The sequence below is a fragment of the Nothobranchius furzeri genome, chromosome 19 (assembly GCF_043380555.1).
Source record: "Nothobranchius furzeri strain GRZ-AD chromosome 19, NfurGRZ-RIMD1, whole genome shotgun sequence".
In the NCBI taxonomy this organism is placed as follows: Eukaryota; Metazoa; Chordata; class Actinopteri; order Cyprinodontiformes; family Nothobranchiidae; genus Nothobranchius; species Nothobranchius furzeri.
Genome location: NC_091759.1, coordinates 8294684 through 8311054, shown reverse-complemented (window position 1 = coordinate 8311054; position 16371 = coordinate 8294684). Strand labels below are relative to the sequence as shown.

General features: G+C 41.1%; 1 protein-coding gene across 1 annotated transcript; it reads left to right on the top strand.

Moving 5' to 3' along the window:
• Positions 1-1283: 1283 nt before the first annotated feature.
• LOC107372872 (interaptin-like) lies at positions 1284-9583 on the top strand. Its single transcript, XM_070547726.1, has 2 exons — positions 1284-8914; positions 9040-9583. The coding sequence occupies exon 1, from the start codon at positions 1508-1510 to the stop codon at positions 8042-8044; it is 6537 nt and encodes a 2178-aa protein (XP_070403827.1). The 5' UTR covers positions 1284-1507; the 3' UTR covers positions 8045-8914; positions 9040-9583.
• Positions 9584-16371: the final 6788 nt, after the last annotated feature.

Sequence of the window (16371 nt, the reverse complement as noted above, 5' to 3'; positions counted from 1 at the left end):
AGCAAATGTTTCACCTGCTCAGGTGAGATGATTTGAGCTGGACTGCAGAGGGTAACATTCACTAGAAAAACTCCATGTGAGGACTAAGCTACTTATGAATGTTGAATTATTTTGTTTTTATCGCTTCCAAGAAGCCAGACTTTTCTGTAGCATGTTAAAGTGGCCTTACTTGGCATTTCTGAGTTTTATTTTTGCATTTTTCTTTGGAGTATGGCTGTTGTTTTATGCTTTTTCTGTCATTTTTCATTCCTGAATGCATATTGTGTCATGTGTGCTGTAATAAAAGTTGGGTGGAAGTAGATAAAGTTCAGACCGATGGGTCAGACTCGTAATGTCAGACAATGCATTTGATGAAAGAAGACTCACTCTTTCTTTTTACAAAGACAACACCAAAAAGACGGCATCAGCCCAAAATATCAACAATTAATTAACTGGTTAAATATGGATAAAAAATATCAATATCTAATCATTTCACTATGGTAAAACAAAACGCTCAGAAACGTAATGGCACACGTCCCATGGCCGACACTCGTTTTGATGTATAATTTGTGGGGTGCATGCTGCCGTTCGAGCCATATTAGCTTCCGCAAAAAAATAATATTACAGGTCAAGATACTGGCCACATGCTGTAGAGGCCAAATAAAGATTTTTGGCTGATGTTGGGTGAACAACCCAAAATAATGATATTTAGGTTGAAAAACCTCAAAAAAAATTATATTTAGGTGATGTTTGCGTGAAAACCCCAAAATAATGATTTTTGGGTTACATTAAGGTAAAAAACAAAATGATGATATTATTCATGCATGTGTAAAACTGCTCCTTTAGAGGGCCTGCCATCTAATTACCCCTTAATTATGTGCACATTTAATTGATCATTGTGCAAATATTATGCAAATTTAAATTTGTCACAGCATCAAAATTAAAAACCTTTCAAAGTTTTTTGCTAAATATTTCACCATTGTGAGTCAAACTGCTTAGAAAGGGAACAGCACACCTCCCGTGGCCGAGCCGCTCGTTTTGATATATAATTTGTGGGGGTGCACACAGCCATACGAGCAGCGTTGTCTGCGGAAGAATAACAACAAAGGTGATAAATATAGGTGATCAATGTCAAAACCCTCACAGGTGCATAGCAACAAGAGCCCTGCTTACTGCTGCAATTATTAAAGGGGTAGAAGCAAGTGTAATTAATTATAAGTGCAATTAATTAATTAATTAATTAATTACATTAATTAATTATTAAAATATTTTATATTATTAATTAATCAAAGGGGTAGAAGCAAGAACACTACTACTACTGCTTCTACACTACTACTGCCACTACTACCACCACTACTACTGTACGGAACTTAGCTTATATGACATCACAAAGGCCAGTGACATAATCACTTAGCTGCATCACTGCATTACCCACTTCTCTGGAGGGATTCGATCAGACAGCATCTGACTTTGTGACAAGTTACGTGTTTTCACACTCCCACCACAGAATTTAATTTCTTATCTCAGGATGATTCAAGGAGCAGCAACGACGAGACAGCAGAGACGGCGAGCTGAGAAATACGCGCAACTCTCGTTTGACCCATCAAGGCTTGAGCAAATTATGCTTCTCACAGAAGAAAATAACAAACTGAAAAGCAAACTTGAAGAAACACAGGAGCACTTTAGCAAGGCTACAGGACTTCCACTTGAAGGATACCAGCTGAGACAACGGTGTATTAATTTGGAAAAACAGTTTCAGGCTTCTCAAAATCAGCTTATGGAAAGTGAGTCGATGCGCATAGCTGACAGAAACTACATTAGCGAACTTGTTCAGAACATTCAAAGCCTGCAATCTGAGCTGGAAATTGCAAAGACCAGTGACTGGAAACGAGTCGATGTTATAGCAGATGAAAAAGACACATTGTTTAACGACATTTTAATCAAACTGAGGCACTATAAATGTGAAATATTTGGTCTCCAGGCTGCCTTTAATGAGTTTAGTGGGTGGAAAGGTAAAATTAAAACCATACATGGTAAGACAGACGGCTTGACCAGCTCGATAAGTCACCTAGAGGCGAAACTAAGGGACCTGGTGAAAGAAGGTGACGACATGAGTGTTTCCAAACAAAACGACACCATGGTCTATGTGCCTTTATCAGAATTGAGTGATATAAAAGAGAGAAATTTAGGTTTAGAGTTTGAAATTAAAGACCTGACCACAAAGAATGATGAGAATGAAAGACTAATTCAGGAACTGAGAAAAAAATTGGAAAACAGTCACAGAGAAGAGGAATGCAAATCTTTCAAATCAACAATTGAAGAGTTGCAGACATCTGAGGCAGCGCTTCTAAAGGAGGTTTATGAGCTGAAGGAAACGCGCTCGATGTGCAATGAAAAGATTAATAGCCTTTCTCAAAACATCGAAAAGGCTGAGCGTGAGAAAATGAGTGCAGAGAAAATTTCTGAGGAGCTAAAACAGATAAACCAACAATTGCAGATAGTCTCCTCACTTAGGGACAGTAACCAAAAGCAGAAAGAGGTAAACATTCAAGAGTCTCACTTGCAGAAAACGATATGTCTGCAGGGGCAACAGATCAAGCAAGATGATTTGGAGGGAAGAAATGAGATACATCAGTCTCTTAATGAAAAAAATAAGCTGAAAGAAGATTCTCAATCATCCGAACTTCAGTTAAAATTAGATCAGTTAAAGGTGAAGCTAGAAAACAAACAAGAGCAGTACAAGAAGCTTCACAAAGACGTCAGGAGTTTTGTGGAAACTGTTTCTGATAATGCAGGAATCTTACTGAATAAGAAGGAACCTGTCAGTAATCAGTTATCAACAGCCTTAGAAAACATCAAAGTTTATATAAATAACACATCGGAGGGCCTTGTTTCTCGCAGGAATTTACACAAAAAATTAACAGCGAAAGCCGCCGCCCTAAGGAAGGCAGAACAAGAGCTGGAGTCCAGTAATAAGGTTATAGACGAGCTGCGTATTCAGCTCGAGGAGATGAAACAAAGGCACAACACGGAACTAATGGAGCTGGAATTGGCTTCACAAGAAGAAATTACAAAATATATCAACGAAATTAGCCAGCTGAAGGACGCAATTAAAACTGCAGAGTATGAGCTGGAATACTTAAAAAGTCCAGATTTTGAGCCAGACAAAGAACTCCCGAAAAAGGTGGAAGAACTGACTCAAGAGCTCCTGATTAGCAAGGAAAAGCAAAAACAGCTTCAGAGAATAAACGACAAGCAACAGAATGAATGTGAGGAGCTCAGGAAACAAATCAGTCAACTCAGCGCCGATGATGGGAAGTCAGGCTCTGAGGGAAAATTTGAAGAGATATTTTTGAAGGCAAAGCCTCTCAAACCGAAGAGGGTAAAAGCGCCTCTAAAGGAGAATGGAGGGGACAATGAAGTGCTTTCGCCAGGGAAAAAGGCTCCTAAATATCATGCAGGGATTCAGGAAACATCAAAGAATGAAGAAATATTTACAGACCCATGGTCTTCTGACTCTGATGATGACGTTCAAAAGAGCTTTTGCAATGAAATATATCCCAAAGAAGACAGTTGCTCCAAAATACCAAAAAAATTGGGGCCTGAGGTGGTAAAGATGGACACTTCTCCAAGGAAAACTGAAAAGGAGAAAGAGTTTATTTCATCTGAGAAAACGTCTCCCGGCGAGTTCTTGGATTCATGGTTGAAGGAATTTAGTTGGTCTGACGATATCATTGACGACAGATTGTTGCCAGGCTCCGATGGTGGCTATAGGAATGAAACATCTCCCAAGGAAGCCAAAAGCACGAAATCTACAAATGAACTGGGGGCTGAAGCAAAAAAGATGGACACTTCTCCAAGGAAAACTGAAAAGGATATTGAGTTATTTTTACCTGGGAGATGGTCTCCGAAAAATCAAGCCAAAACATCTGAAACCAGCAAAATAAGTGAACAAAGCCCACCATCCAGGTTCAACCCCAAACAACGACAAACCGTTTTACCTCCAGTGAGAAGCAGACATACTGGACTCTCCCAAAACGTTCTACCAGTTCCTACAGATGAATTTGAAAATAGCTTTGGGAATGAAAACTCTTCCAGGGCACAAAAATATACTAAATCTACAAATGAACTGGGGGCTGAAGCAAAAAAGAAGGACACTTCTCCAATGAAAACTGAAAAGGAGAAAGAGTTTATTTCATCAGTGAAAAAGTCTCCCAAAGGTCGAGCAATGGCAGAGGTCTTGGATTCATTGTTGGAGGAATTTGGTTGTTCTGACGATATCATTGAAGACAGATTGTTGCCAGGCTCCGATGGTGGCTATAGGAATGAAACATCTCCCAAGGAAGCCAAAAGCACGAAATCTACAAATGAACTGGGGGCTGAAGCAAAAAAGATGGACACTTCTCTAAGGAAAACTGAAAAGGATATTGAGTTATTTTTACCTGGGAGATGGTCTCCGAAAAATCAAGCCACAACATCTGAAACCAGCAAAATAAGTGAACAAAGCCCACCATCCAGGTTCAACCCCAAACAACGACAAACCGTTTTACCTCCAGTGAGAAGCAGACATACTGGACTCTCCCAAAATGTTCTACCAGTTCCTACAGATGAATTTGAAAATAGCTTTGGGAATGAAAACTCTTCCAGGGCACACACATATATAAAATCTACAAATGAACTGGGGGCTGAAGCAAAAAAGATGGACACTTCTCCAATGAAAACTGAAAAGGAGACAGAGGTAATTTCATCTGAGAATATGTCTGACGACGAGTTCTTGGATTTATGGTTGAAGGAATTTGGTTGGTCTGACGATATCATTGACGACAGATTGTTGCCAGGCTCCGATGGTGGCTATAGGAATGAAACATCTCCCAAGGAAGCCAAAAGCACGAAATCTACAAATGAACTGGGGGCTGAAGCAAAAAAGATGGACACTTCTCCAATGAAAACTGAAAAGGATATTGAGTTATCTTTACCTGGGAGATGGTCTCCGAAAAATCAAGCCACAACATCTGAAACCAGCAAAATAAGTGAACAAAGCCCACCATCCAGGTTCAACCCCAAACAACGACAAACCGTTTTACCTCCAGTGAGAAGCAGACATACTGGACTCTCCCAAAATGTTCTACCAGTTCCTACAGATGAATTTGAAAATAGCTTTGGGAATGAAAAATCTTCCAGGGCACAAAAATATACTAAATCTACAAATGAACTGGGGGCTGAAGCAAAAAAGATGGACACTTCTCCAAGGAAAACTGAAAAGGATATTGAGTTATCTTTACCTGGGAGATGGTCTCCGAAAAATCAAGTCGAAACATCTGAAAACAGCAAAATAAGTGAACAAAGCCCACCATCCAGGTTCAACCCCAAACAACGACAAACCGTTTTACCTCCAGTGAGAAGCAGACATACTGGACTCCCCCAAAACGTTCTACCAGTTCCTACAGATGAATTTGAAAATAGCTTTGGGAATGTCAAATCTTCCAGGGCACAAAAATATACTAAATCTACAAATGAACTGGGGGCTGAAGCAAAAAAGATGGACACTTCTCCAATGAAAACTGAAAAGGAGAAAGAGTTTATTTCATCAGTGAAAAAGTCTCCCAAAGGTCGAGCAATGGCAGAGGTCTTGGATTCATTGTTGGAGGAATTTGGTTGTTCTGACGATATCATTGAAGACAGATTGTTGCCAGGCTCCGATGGTGGCTATAGGAATGAAACATCTCCCAAGGAAGCCAAAAGCACGAAATCTACAAATGAACTGGGGGCTGAAGCAAAAAAGACGGACACTTCTCCAAGGAAAACTGAAAAGGATATTGAGTTATTTTTACCTGGGAGATGGTCTCCGAAAAATCAAGCCAAAACATCTGAAACCAGCAAAATAAGTGAACAAAGCCCACCATCCAGGTTCAACCCCAAACAACGACAAACCGTTTTACCTCCAGTGAGAAGCAGACATACTGGACTCTCCCAAAATGTTCTACCAGTTCCTACAGATGAATTTGAAAATAGCTTTGGGAATGAAAACTCTTCCAGGGCACACACATATATAAAATCTACAAATGAACTGGGGGCTGAAGCAAAAAAGATGGACACTTCTCCAATGAAAACTGAAAAGGAGAAAGAGGTAATTTCATCTGAGAATATGTCTGACGACGAGTTCTTGGATTTATGGTTGAAGGAATTTGGTTGGTCTGACGATATCATTGACGACAGATTGTTGCCAGGCTCCGATGGTGGCTATAGGAATGAAACATCTCCCAAGGAAGCCAAAAGCACGAAATCTACAAATGAACTGGGGGCTGAAGCAAAAAAGATGGACACTTCTCCAATGAAAACTGAAAAGGATATTGAGTTATCTTTACCTGGGAGATGGTCTCCGAAAAATCAAGTCGAAACATCTGAAAACAGCAAAATAAGTGAACAAAGCCCACCATCCAGGTTCAATCCCAAACAACGACAAACCGTTTTACCTCCAGTGAGAAGCAGACATACTGGACTCCCCCAAAACGTTCTACCAGTTCCTACAGATGAATTTGAAAATAGCTTTGGGAATGTCAAATCTTCCAGGGCACAAAAATATACTAAATCTACAAATGAACTGGGGGCTGAAGCAAAAAAGATGGACACTTCTCCAATGAAAACTGAAAAGGAGAAAGAGTTTATTTCATCAGTGAAAAAGTCTCCCAAAGGTCGAGCAATGGCAGAGGTCTTGGATTCATTGTTGGAGGAATTTGGTTGTTCTGACGATATCATTGAAGACAGATTGTTGCCAGGCTCCGATGGTGGCTATAGGAATGAAACATCTCCCAAGGAAGCCAAAAGCACGAAATCTACAAATGAACTGGGGGCTGAAGCAAAAAAGACGGACACTTCTCCAAGGAAAACTGAAAAGGATATTGAGTTATTTTTACCTGGGAGATGGTCTCCGAAAAATCAAGCCACAACATCTGAAACCAGCAAAATAAGTGAACAAAGCCCACCATCCAGGTTCAACCCCAAACAACGACAAACCGTTTTACCTCCAGTGAGAAGCAGACATACTGGACTCTCCCAAAATGTTCTACCAGTTCCTACAGATGAATTTGAAAATAGCTTTGGGAATGAAAACTCTTCCAGGGCACACACATATATAAAATCTACAAATGAACTGGGGGCTGAAGCAAAAAAGATGGACAATTCTCCAATGAAAACTGAAAAGGAGAAAGAGGTAATTTCATCTGAGAATATGTCTCCCGGAGAGTTCTTGGATTTATGGTTGAAGGAATTTGGTTGGTCTGACGATATCATTGACGACAGATTGTTGCCAGGCTCCAATGGTGGCTACAGGAATGAAACATCTCCCAAGGAAGCCAAAAGCACGAAATCTACAAATGAACTGGGGGCTGAAGCAAAAAAGATGGACACTTCTCCAAGGAAAACTGAAAAGGATATTGAGTTATCTTTACCTGGGAGATGGTCTCCGAAAAATCAAGCCGAAACATCTGAAAACAGCAAAATAAGTGAACAAAGCCCACCATCCAGGTTCAACCCCAAACAACGACAAACCGTTTTACCTCCAGTGAGAAGCAGACATACTGGACTCCCCCAAAACGTTCTACCAGTTCCTACAGATGAATTTGAAAATAGCTTTGGGAATGAAAAATCTTCCAGGGCACAAAAATATACTAAATCTACAAATGAACTGGGGGCTGAAGCAAAAAAGAAGGACACTTCTCCAAGGAAAACTGAAAAGGAGAAAGAGTTAATTTCATCTGAGAATATGTCTCACGATGAGTTCTTGGATTCATTGTTGGAGGAATTTGGTTGGTCTGACGATATCATTGAAGACAGATTGTTGACAGGCTCCGATGGTGGCTATAGGAATGAAACATCTCCCAAGGAAGCCAAAAGCACGAAATCTAGAAATGAACTGGGGGCTGAAGCAAAAAAGATGGACACTTCTCCAAAGAAAATTGGAAAGGAGAAGGAGTTAATTTCATCTTTGAAAAAGGTGGAGGCTGGTTCTGAGGATGTTGAGAAGAAGAAGAAAGTTACATTTCTATTAGAGCGCCACTCAAGATAAAAATCACGAGGCGCTTCACAAAATCAAAAAATGTAAAAATATTAAAAAGCATTTAGAAAATGTTTAAAAATATATTTTAAATGAGCAAAAATAGGCAATTGTGATTAAAAAATGTTAAGAAAGAGAGAGAGTGAACAGGAAAGAGGGAAATCAGTGGATCCTGAGGAAGGTGGAATAGGTGGGGAGAGCAGAATAAAGAGAGAGTGGTGAAGAAGGTCATACAAAAGCCAGCTTGAACAAGTGAGTCTTCAGCTGCTTTTTAAAGGAGTCCACTGAGGAAGGAACCACACACACCATCTGGTCTCAACCCCAAACCAAGACGGACCGTTCTACGTCCAATTAGAGGGAAACCTATTGAGCCAGTCACCAAGAACGTAAAGTGGAAACCCATTTTATAGGGGAAAAAAGCCTGAACTTCCTTCTACTTTGAAGGTGTTTCTTTTAGTTAGTTAGTTACTTAGTTAGTTAGTTAGTTGTTATTTAGTTGTTAGTCAGTTAGTTAGTTAGTTAGTTAGTTAGCTTTCTGTTTCAGTTTATATGACTCTTCTGTACATTTTTCACTGTAGAGCTACAATTATTCAGCAGTTTACTCAAATGTGGTGAAAGCATTAAGCTTGGAAAGGTCGGCTATGACTTTTTAGTTTTTTAGTTCGTTAGTCAATAGATAAATCATTAGTTTGTTAGGTTTTAGATGAAGTACAATAAAAGCATGTCATGTTCCTGAGCCGAGGTGGGTGGCACCATCTCCACTCTAACTGTGATTGAGCTGATTTCCCTCAGGTGAGGAGCGGAAGGAGATCCCAATCAGGAACTCGGGTTTAAAAGGAGGATGGAGACACCTCACTACGCCGGATGATTGCACCAGTTTAGGTAGCCCCAGCCCTTTGTACTCGTTCTTGTTTGCTCGCTTTGTCTCGTTATTGGATACTTGGATTTTGACCTCGGACTGTTTTTGGATTATCCCTTACGCCTGGTGTTTGTTTCCCTTCCTTCAGGATCCGCACTCAACCTGCTTCCCTCTCGCTGTTTTTGTACTCTGGACTCATACACCACGTCTCATCCTCCTCCGTTGTTCCTGTTGGCCCCTCTCTGCGACCTCACCCATCCCGGATCGCTCACCCTCTGCCCAGCGCTCACCTCTGCTCCCCCGCCTCCCTCATTCATCCCGAGCGCTACTTGGACTCGAGCTGCACCGCTCACTCCCACAGGACTTCCCTGTGCTATTTTTGTTCCCTTTTAATAATAAAGAACTTTACTTTTACTCAATCTGCCCGACGAGTATTGATTCTGCATGTCTTGGGTTGGACACTTACCTCGAGTCATGACAAAGCAATTCCATCAAGGGTGACTAAAAACCACGTCCCTTCCCTGACACACATTACCACATGTCCTCATCTTTGGGGGGGAAAAAAGCAACGCAAGGATTATGTCACAGAAAACACTTATCCAAATCATTACTGTGTCTCCTTGTGTGGCATAGGGGGTTTTCTCTGGGAGCTCCAGTTCACCCCCAACCAAAGAAAGAAGAGATTTCAGAGGGGACGAAGGTTTGTTAACAAAACTTCTCATGCATCATTAACCCTCTCAGGCTCAAAATAAGTTTTAATACAAGGACGAACAACTAAGTCTTTCAGGGGTACTTTTGAGTTAAAAAATGCTCATGAAATATGTATGTGGAGTAACCAGGTAGGTAAGTTTTAACTAGGGCCCGACCGATATGCTTTTTTTGGGACCGATACCGATATAAAACTTTTAACAAAAGGCCAATAGCCGATATAATGGCCGATAAATCTCCCTCACAAAAAATAAAAATAAAAATTTTCTTAAGCTTAAACCCTTCATTCTCTGCCTATTTGATGCAAACTTATTTCTCTATTACAGATCAAAGAACTGTCTCAATAACTCACTAGGGTTTCCAAGTAATGCAAATAAGATTTATTTAGCAGATCTCAAAAACAACAGAACAAACAAACTCAGTCACAGCATAAATCTATCATTCAAGTTTTTTCTTGTAAACTGTGGTTTCCACAAATATATTTTAACTTAAAGGAATATTCCACCACTCAGTCAAACTGTGTCTAGTTAAGATTCCCCAGAGTTAGACAAGTCAGAAAAAGTATTTTATAACCAGCCCAATATGATCTGGCAGCAGTTGGGTTTCTTAGTTTAGCATAAAACAATGTAAGTGAATTCACATATACTGTAGTATTTTTTATGTAGGTGAATGCAAGCCTTCCCTTCCATTGCTTTATGCTAAAACAACTGGTTACAAAATGTTTTTTCTGACTTAGCTAACTCTGGGGAATCTAACAACACGCACAAGTTTAGGGACAGAAGATCCTTATAAGAATATTAAAATAATAAAAATGTAGCAATAAATAAAATGTAATGCTTGTGCTTTGTAACAAAGTAACACTCTTTGGAAGTAAACTTGGTGAACCTATTCACAAAACTTATACATAAAGCTGGCGCCATCTGCTGGACAGGTAGCGCAATGTCGGCCGTCTTTTTGGCCGATAGCCGATAGTGTTAATGACCTTAATATCGGCCGATAATATCGGCCGGCCGATATATCGGTCCGGCCCTAGTTTTAACTGCTGCAAATCTGCATCGTCTGCCTCCAGAGGGTTGTTGAATGTTTCTGCAGTTTTTGACACTGTTCAGAACCATGTGAGGATCTCTGGAACTATTCTAGACTGGTTTAGATCGTACCTTTCTAACAGAAGTTACAGGTTCTATAGGAACTTAATCGTACACACACACACACACACACACATATATATAAAAGGATTCTGACTTTTGTATACGGTCTGAATCTATCAGCTGTCACCAGCTGGCTAGAAGATAACTTCCTTCAGTTAAACTCTGAAAAGACTAAATGTCTGATCATCTATAGTAAGGCCCTTTCTGACCTCAGTAGCTCAGGAAGTAGAGCGGGTTGTCCAGGACTGCAGAACATCATTAAAAACTCTAAGAAGGGCATTCTCAGTACTATGACCGGGACGGAACCCTGATTGCAAAGGGTCTAAAATGTTAAAAGTGTTAAAAATTTTGTGATATTAATTATCTTTCAATTGTTTCATGACATTTTATTTAGTTCTTAGGATGATTTAATGACTACATGTTGTTTTGTTGATCTCTGTGAAACACTGATTTTTCTTTCTGTGATAAGTGCTATATAAATAACTTTTACTTACTGACAACTGCAGAAATTTGAATTAAGTTTGAAAAATCTCGAATCCCTAAAAATCTAACAGGTGGCAGTTGAACCATTTTTAGGCAGACTGAATATTTTTTCCAGATATTCACCACTATACATCTATTTAACGTCTCAGATGAGCAGCATATTTTAAAACATCACTTTATTTAGTGTCCCTAAACTTTTTGATTTTGAAACATCTACATCAGTGTCGCCACCATGAAAAGCAAAATAAAACCACCCTGAAGTTAGTTTTAGGTTGTATATGTGACAGACATGTTAATCCTGGTTTTTAATGTTTCACAAAGTTGTGACACGATACAGCAGACCTGATCATCTTTTTGTGTTGCTGCTCATCACAGACATACAATTGAAAATATATAACAGATTTCACTTTAAGTAACTTCACCCCAGAACTGTTCTATTAGATTATACAGATAGTTTCCATATTTAATATCATTATTTTGATGGGGACATTTGTAGATGTGGCAATAGCTTCCACATCATGAGACTTAATGAAATTTTGTTTTGACATTTCATTTTTAGATGGTGTTCTCTCTTTTTAGTGTGAAATTGTTCCAGAGATGTTGTTGTACTTTACCTCAAGTTCTACCATTGTTTACTGAGATACCAAGTTCACTTGTTTTTTTAGAACATTTGCAGTGGTTTCTAGTATAAATAAATGCCTTGTAAGTCCATCTCTTTGGGTAAAAATGCTCTGATGCTCCTGTTTCAGGGAAGAGAAGTTAGTTTGAAGAGAGGGCAAGAAACAGCAGAATTGAATACCCTATAGGGAGTCTAAGTCACTTCTGCACCATGGGTCCCCGGCAAAAACAAAAAATGAATGCAAGTTAACAGGGCTAAAAACGTTATTTTATATTCCACTTTGCCTTACGCCCTGGATCACACATATGTTGTACTGCAATTTAAATGAAAGTAATGGTGGGCGTTTCGACCACGCCAGTCACGTACTTTGAGATTTATTAGCTTGTAAAAGTTTGTAATTAGCATGACTACAAACTAGAAATCGGCATGTTGCATATGTGATGTCACGTCACCACATTATCTCCTCTCCCCTAGCGTAGCTGCTACTTATCAAATGACCAGATTTATGATGGTTCTTTCCTACTGTGGGAGGTTTGCTGAACTTACAGCCCTTTTCCTTCAGTTTTCTCCATGTCTGGTTTGATGATGTCACTTTTTTGAAGCGCACAAAACAAGTGGAATTAGAAAATAGCGTTTTTAGGCCCATTGACTTGCCTTCATTTTTTCGTTCTTCCGGGGACCCATGGTGCGGAAGTGACTTAAGCCGGGCGTTCACTGTGCGACTTTTTCACTTTTTTGAGCCCATTTTCCACTCGTGCGAGAATCCACGAGATCGGGGCGAGTTTTACGCCGAGCGTCGTGTAGTGTACAAGGGGTTACGAGAGGCGATTAACACCACGTGACCAGCTAACGATCAGCAATTGTGAGCTTGCACAAACTTCTGGAGTGTTTAACATTTTGCTCGTCCCTCGTGAGGGTATTGCACTGTTGAAGCGGCGCTGCGAGCAGCTGCGACCCAAAAAGTATCAGAACCGCACACTGCGAGGAAGTCGTACAGTTTGAGCTGAAGCTGAGTGCTACGAGTGAAAAAGTCGCACAGTGTCCGCCCAGCTTTAGGCTCCCTATTATTTCCTGATAGTCGGACACCTCTTATTGGCTGGTTTCTCTGTGAATTTGCTCATGCAGGAAGCCCACCCTGCAAGTTGCAAAACAGCAGGAAGAAGACATTTTTTCATGTCCCCCACACAAATTATTCTCTGAAACTGCACGGTTTATCCCCCTGTCAAAAAATAAAAAATAAATCAAATTTCTGCCTCTGCTCCAACCCAGAATCCTAAAATTATGACATGTTACATTGATGGATCTGCTCAGCTTTTCAGCAATCAGCAATCAAACAGCATTTCTGCAAGAAATGCTATTTACCAGTATGTAGTTATTTTCCTTACATATGTATTGTTAGTTATTTTACTTTTAATCGTTTTAACGCCGTTATCCACATCCACAGTTCCAGAACTGCGCTGCTCTAGGTGGCTGCATGTTGGAGTAGCTCTGTTGACTATATGTAAGTTTAGCCTTTTCTTGGACATTTTTTTTCTTCTAGTTTCTCAAGAAAAACTGTATTTTTTTTTTTTTTTGGATATTTTACTTTTCTGTTTCTGGTGCTGTGAAGCTTGGAGGATTTTTACTGCTATCTTTTTACTTTTTGAGCATTTGTTATGATGTGTAACCATGGCAACAAGCTGGTTTACAATCGGGAGCAGCTGATTAACATTGGGAAGGCTGAAATAATACCTCAACTGAAGCCACAAATCCCAAATGAGCTAAAACGCAAGAAGCGTGGGTGCAGAGCGGGAGCAAAACGGACACAGAGAAAGAGAAAATTCAAACCATCTCTTCCATCGATCATAATGGGCAATGTGAGATCACTGGCCAACAAGATGGATGAACTCCAAGCCCTTTCAAGGACTCAATCAGAGTATCGGCAGTGTAGTGTTATGTGTTTCACTGAGACGTGGCTGCAGGACCATATCCCCGATTCCAGCGTCTCTCTGCCAGGATTCCTGACTGTACGAGCAGACAGAGATCTGAAGAGGAGCGGGAAAAGAAAAGGAGGTGGAGTGGCAGTGCTTGTCAACAATACATGGTTCCATCCATGTCATGTTTTAGTGAAATGTCGTCTCTGCAGCCCAGATGTTGAACTCTTGGCAGTAAGTTGTCGCCCATATTATTTGCCAAGAGAGTTCACCAGTGTTGTCTTGGCAACCGTTTATATTCCACCTTCAGCCATTGCTGAGAATGCATGTGATGCCATCAGTTCCGTTGTCACTAAGCTACAAACCCAGCACCCCAATGCATTTGTGGCTATATCTGGTGATTTTAATCATGCCTCGCTCCTTGCTACATTTCCAACATTTCAACAGTTTGTCAGCTGCTCCACCAGAGAAAACAAGACATTGGATTTGTGTTATGCAAATGTAAAGAATGCATACATGTCCAAAACAAGACATCCTCTGGGACAATCAGATCACAGTCTTGTTCTTCTCTGCTAAGAATACAAACCAATTGTTCAGAGGCAACCTGTGACAAGAAGAACTGTGAGAAAATGGTCACAGGACACTGAATAAGTCCTGCAGAGTTGTTTTGAGACCACAGATTGGATGACTCTCCGACAAGGATATGAGGAGGACATCAATGCCATGACTGGATGTGTCACTGAGTAAATAAACTTCTGTGTGGACAACATCATACCCATCAGAGCAGTGAAATGCTTTGCTAATAACAAACCCTGGATCACCAGTGAACTGAAGAATCTTCTAAATGAGAAAAAAGAGCCTTCAAGGAGGGAGACAGGGAATTATTGAGGAGTATATAGAAGCAGCTGAAGATCAAGATCAGAGACAGCAAGGAGGCATACAGGAAGAAGCTGGAGAACAACCTACAGAGGAACAATATCAGAGATGTCTGGTCAGGGATGAAGAAGATCAAGGCTTCAAGCAGAGGAAGGATTGCACAGATGGCAGCCTGGACACAGCCAATGAACTGAACAAGTTCTTCAATAGGTTCACTTCAGGAACAAACCCAGCATCCTCCTCGCCGGTCCCCAGCCAATCAAACAACCCGTCCTCCTCTGATCCAACATTTTCCTGTCACACGCCAGCTCTTTTGTCCTCTAACGCAGTCATGGACTCTTCTGGTTCTATAAATCTGTCTTCAACCAAGTCAGGAGATGCTGCTGCCCCATTTACCTCCCCCTCCCACCTATCTGTCTCTAGAAGTCAGGTGAAGAGTTAACTGGAGAGACTGAGTAGGAACACGGCTGCAAGTCCAGATGGTGTCAGCCCCAGGGTACTGAAGGCCTGTGCAGAGCAGCTCTGTGGGATTCTGCAGCACCTCTTCAACCTCAGCCTGGCCCAGGAGAACGTTCCAGTCCTGTGGAAGACATCCTGCCTTGTTCCAGTTCCAAAGAAAACTCGCCCATCAGTCAGTGACGACTACAGACCGGTTGCCCTGACATCCCACATCATGAAGGTCCTGGAGAGACTCCTGTTGGTCCACCTGAATAAGCAAACTAGAACATATCAGGACCCGCTACAGTTTGCTTATCGCCATGAAGTTGGAGTTGAAGATGCCATCATCCAGCTGCTTCAACCAACCCACTGTCATCTGGAGAAAGCAGGCAGCACTGTGAGGGTCATTTTCTTTGATTTCTCCAGTGCATTTAACACAATCCAGCCTGATGTACTTTGCTAGAAACTCCAGAAGACACAGGTGGGGGCCTCAACTATCGCCTGGATTAAAGACTACCTGACAAACAGACCACAGTTTGTGAGGCTGAAGAACTGCACATAAACCCGGCAATCAGTAACATTGGAGCACCTCAGGGGACTGTACTCTCACCATTTCTTTTCACCCTGTACACCTCAGATTTCCAGTACAAATCTGAGACCTGTCATCTACAGAAATACTCAGAGGACTCTGCAGTTGTCGAGTGTATCAGAGATAGACAGGAAACGGAGTACAGAGAACTGGTGGAGCGCTTTATGACATGGTGTGGAAACAATCATCTGACCTTGAATATGAACAAAACAAAGGAGATGATCTTAATCTTCAGAAGAAACAGGGTGGAGTCAAACACTGTTTCCATCATGGGAGAAGAAGTGGAGGTGGTTGAGGAATACAAATACTTTGGAGTTCACCTGGACAACGGACTGGACTGGAGAAAGAACAGCCAAGTTGTTTACAAGAAGGGACACAGCAGACTGCACTTCTTGAGGACGCTTAAGTCCTTCAATGTCTGTAGCAAGATGCTGCAGATCTTCTACAAGTCTGTTGTTGAGAGTGTAATCTCTTCAGCCATCGTCTGTTGGGGTAGTAGCCAGAGGCGGTTTTACCATTAGGCGTAGGTCGGCGGCCGCCTGGGGCCCCCTTGTGTTGGGGAGCCCCCTAGTCCTGACCGCCGGCACCCCTCTGTTAATGCCACAATATTCTTATTGCCAACCTGTGGCCGCAGACGGGATAAGACATGTGCACTTCTCATTACCATAGTTCCTGTGTCATGAGCCGGGGTGAGTACTCTGCACTT